This window comes from Chelonoidis abingdonii, chromosome 8, assembly GCF_003597395.2.
Source record: "Chelonoidis abingdonii isolate Lonesome George chromosome 8, CheloAbing_2.0, whole genome shotgun sequence".
In the NCBI taxonomy this organism is placed as follows: Eukaryota; Metazoa; Chordata; order Testudines; family Testudinidae; genus Chelonoidis; species Chelonoidis abingdonii.
Window position 1 is genome coordinate 88,444,112 of NC_133776.1, and position 4,181 is coordinate 88,448,292.

Here is a 4,181-nt window from a genome sequence, read left to right on the forward strand (position 1 = left end):
TCCTGGCAACACCATCTTCACAGCCAGGCATTCACCTCCATGATGCATCTGTCTCTGCCCGGGCCCCTACCTTTGACAGGAAGAATCGAAGAGAATACCACCTATGCTCCAAACTCCTTCACCCGTACTCCCAGAGCCCTGTAGTCACTCTTGATCTGCTCAGCGTCGCACCTCGCAGTATCATTTGTGCCCACTTGGATGAGTAGCATGGGGTAGTAGTCAGAAGGCCGGATAATCCTCGACAATGCCTCTAACATTTCGGATAGGATGATTGTATAGGATGATGGACACCTTTCTAGCTGTAATAAACAGGGAGTCATCAGCAGGGTTTGGAAGCACAGGAACAGGGCATTCACTGTAGAATTTGAAGAGGAGTGAATCAGAGAGAAGAAATGTGGTTGGAGTGGGATGGTGAATGGGAGGTACATCCTGGTGCTTGACTGACAGTCAGAGTGTCTGGATTTTGTTCGTAGCTCTACCACAGACTAGCTCTGTAACCTGGGACAAGCTACTGAACTTCTGTGCCATCAGGATAAAACACCACCACCTACTGCACTAGTGTGGGAATTAACGAGTGCTGGAGGTCCTCACCCACAGGGGCAAGGCAGAATTACTGTATTATGAACTACAGTTGCAAGTGCCTGCATACCACAGTGATTGGGTGAGACAGAAAAATTAATGGTATGGAAAAGTGAGTCAGTATCATAGGGTACTGACTGGCTTTGAGAATCAGCCAGGCCTATTTGATCACATGGCAACCATCAATACTTGAGCTTTACGTTGTCGTTTAGTTGTGACAGAAGTGACATAAATGCCCAAACACAAGGATGGATGCAGAAAGTCAGCTAACTCACTCGCCCTGTACTCGCAATATGTGACTGACTTTTCTCTCCCAGGTGTCTCTGGAAAGCCAGGCCCATTTGGTTTGCCTGGAATGCCAGGTCGCGGTGTAGGCGTTGGATACACTTTGGTGAAGCACAGCCAGTCAGAGCAGATTCCGCCATGCCCAATTGGAATGAATAAGCTCTGGGAGGGGTACAGCTTGCTGTATGTGGAGGGGCAGGAAAAGGCGCACAACCAGGATCTCGGTAAGTCAAAAAGATTGTCACAAATGAGGCAGGCCAAATTCCACTCCCCCATCCACACTGCACAACTCCTACTGATTTCACTGGGCTTTGTCAGAGGTGTGAACCTGAGGTGGAATACAACACTGAGGGTGCAATGATACTTGCCACTTGCTTATCATCTGGGTCTGGTCTTTACTAGCGCTTGCCTTTTGGCAGTAGCTTGATGTGTCTTTTGTTCTCCTCTCCATTCCCACCCAGGTTTTGCTGGCTCCTGCTTGCCTCGCTTCAGCACCATGCCATTTATTTACTGCAACATCTATGAGGTGTGCTACTATGCCAGCCGAAATGACAAATCCTACTGGCTCTCCACCACTGCTCCCATCCCCATGATGCCAGTGAGCCGTCTGGAGATCCCACCTTACATCAGCCGTTGCTCGGTGTGTGAAGCACCTTCCCAGGCTATTGCAGTACATAGCCAGGACATTACCATCCCACAGTGCCCTGAGGGCTGGCGCAGCCTATGGATTGGATACTCTTTCCTAATGGTGAGAAAAATCGATTTGTTAATGCAAAGACTGTCACACTTGAGGTCTGAGGCTTGTTTTAATATTGGCAGTTCATCTTTGAGTCAGCCACTAAGTTCGCTAGTTTTAACAGCGGCGTCCAAGAAACTGAAAGCTCCACAATGAGCTGACCTAAGGCGTTCCTTGTGTATTACCAGCAGACTTAGTATAACCTCAGCCATTTTGTTGCCATTTAGCTGACTTCTCAAGTATAGTGATAAAGTTCATGGGGGAGTGGAAGAAATAGAACACTTCCATACTATCAAAGAGACTAATAGCCCTTAAGAATTGATTCCTTTAAACATCAAAAAGGCTAATTAACTATAGAAAGACAAGGTGAGTGAGATAATATCTTTTACTGGACCAACTTCTCTTGGTGTGAGAGAATGAGTTTGAGCTTATGCTCAGCTGTTCTTCAGCTCTTCCAGACCTGCAAGCCCAAAGGCTTGTCTTTCTCATCCCCGGAAGTTGATCCAATAAAAGATATTAGCTCACCCACCTTGTGTCTCTAAGATCCTGGGATCAACATGGCCACATCACTGCAATTAAACTATAGCACAGATTTAACCCCGTCTCCCACGCTTTTTCCAGAAATGTTCTACAAGGAGATTTCCTGGTAGCTCATTAAAGTGTGATTGCAAAGTGATTCTAAAAATAGCAATATGATATTCTTTATTGTGTCTCAGTTTTCAAATCTGCTCGCTTTATAAGTGAAAAGCTGCTTTTTTATATTACCAGAATCCTATGTGCAACCCGAGGTTTGCATTCTTGTGCTTCCCCCCTAACTCTAGGGTGACCAGATGTCTCAATTTTGTAGGGACAGTCCCGATTTTCGGGTCTTTTTCTTATATAGGTTCCTATTGCCCCCTGCCCCATCCTGATTTTTCACACTAGCTGTCTGTTCACCCTACGTAACTCCGACCCAAGTGACATGTAGCTACAGGTGTCATGGAGGAGCAATCTAGATTTCCCCATTTAGTTCACTGCAACAAATGTATTCCATGAATTCCCATGTAACTGCTTATCTCCTTCTTTTGGAACTCAGTTAAATAACCATATTCATTCTAGCACACTGCAGCTGGCGCAGAAGGCGGAGGTCAGTCCCTTGTCTCACCCGGCTCTTGCCTTGAGGATTTCCGTGCCACTCCTTTCATTGAATGCAATGGTGCCAGAGGAACCTGCCATTACTTCGCAAACAAATACAGCTTCTGGCTGACGACAGTCGAACGCACGCAGCAGTTTGTCAGTGCTCCTCAGTCAGAAACTCTGAAAGCAGGACAGCTCCGAACACGAGTCAGCCGTTGCCAAGTGTGCATGAAGAACTTGTAGCAAAAACAACCCAAACAAATAAAACTTTGCTACCTAACAGTTTAAAACTCAATCACTTGAAGAAGAAACATAAACACAAGCCCATTCTGCTGGTGGTTTGTGGATAAGTTACAACAGCCAGAACACTGCTGAAATTATGTTTTAGATCCATCAGAAATGTGACTTCACACAGAAAGAAGGAGAGACAGACTAATGCTCTGAAACCTCTGACTGTTTTGTGGAACATGGTGCTACACTTTTGCTTCTCTGTTCGTTCTCTTATTCATGGCTACCTCAGAAAGTCTCTGTGCCTTTCTCATTCAGATTGCAGAGTGACAAGCATTCCGTATTATATTGCCCATTCCTTTTATGCACTCATCTCTAGCCAATGATAGATTTTCTTAAATAAGTTGGTGCTTCACTGATGAGTGGTCTTTGCACAAAGTATTTGGCATGGCCTAGGGGAATAAGCCTTGATTAGATGAGAAAATATGTAATGAAGTGGATTTTCAATAGGAAAGGAACTTAACTCTAAACTAATTAAAACAAATCACTGCAGCAGGTGCTCAGAGTATTAAGCATTCAAGACTGAAAACTGGCTTACCTGGGAAGTTCTTACTTAAAGATGAGCTCATTTTGTTTTGCTTTTTAAACTAGTTGGCAAAATCTTTGGTTTCAGTGATGCACAAGCAACTTGGAGCCAAATTCAGACCAGCTGAAACTGATTTCCCCAGTGAAAAATGTGGATTTCTACTTGAACTTAAAGCCATTTTCATTATTCAGCACAGCTTTCTCTCTATTGAAATGTGTTCTGTGTAAGGACACGGTTCAAGGTTTGTCGTTATCCTTTTGCACTCTAGCAATTTGTGACCTCCAGAATAATTTCATTAGTACGTACTGTGGCAGAGCTCCGACTTTGTCTCCGTGGGTCCTGTGCTTCCAGGCAGTTTATGCCAGCTTCAGAGGCTCACTGCAACCCTCCACGTAGCCCTTCTCTCTCTAGGGCCAGGGTTACAGTCAACTAAGCCCTCAAGCCAGCAACAAGGTTGGCGAGAGATTTTTGTCTCTGTTGTCCCTACAGGCTTATTCAAGAACAGTTTAGCCTCCTGTCCTGACAAGGGCCTGTCTTCCCCTCCCAGAAGATATTTCTGTAGTGGCGGGTTGGGGGGAACCCAGGCCCATACTCTACTCCGGGTTCTGGCCCAGGGACCCTAGTGGCAGCAGCTGTTGGCAGCTGACCTTT

General features: G+C 45.5%; 1 protein-coding gene across 1 annotated transcript in view; it reads left to right on the forward strand.

Moving 5' to 3' along the window:
• LOC116829410 (uncharacterized) overlaps nt 1–3,964 on the forward strand; it is a 54,157-nt gene extending 50,193 nt beyond the window's left edge. The window contains exons 36-38 of the mRNA XM_032788229.2: nt 897–1,088; nt 1,326–1,612; nt 2,699–3,964. Coding sequence (XP_032644120.2) covers nt 897–1,088; nt 1,326–1,612; nt 2,699–2,959 — 740 coding nt within the window. The 3' untranslated portion in view covers nt 2,960–3,964. The remainder of the gene's footprint in view (nt 1–896; nt 1,089–1,325; nt 1,613–2,698) is intronic.
• Nucleotides 3,965–4,181: the final 217 nt, after the last annotated feature.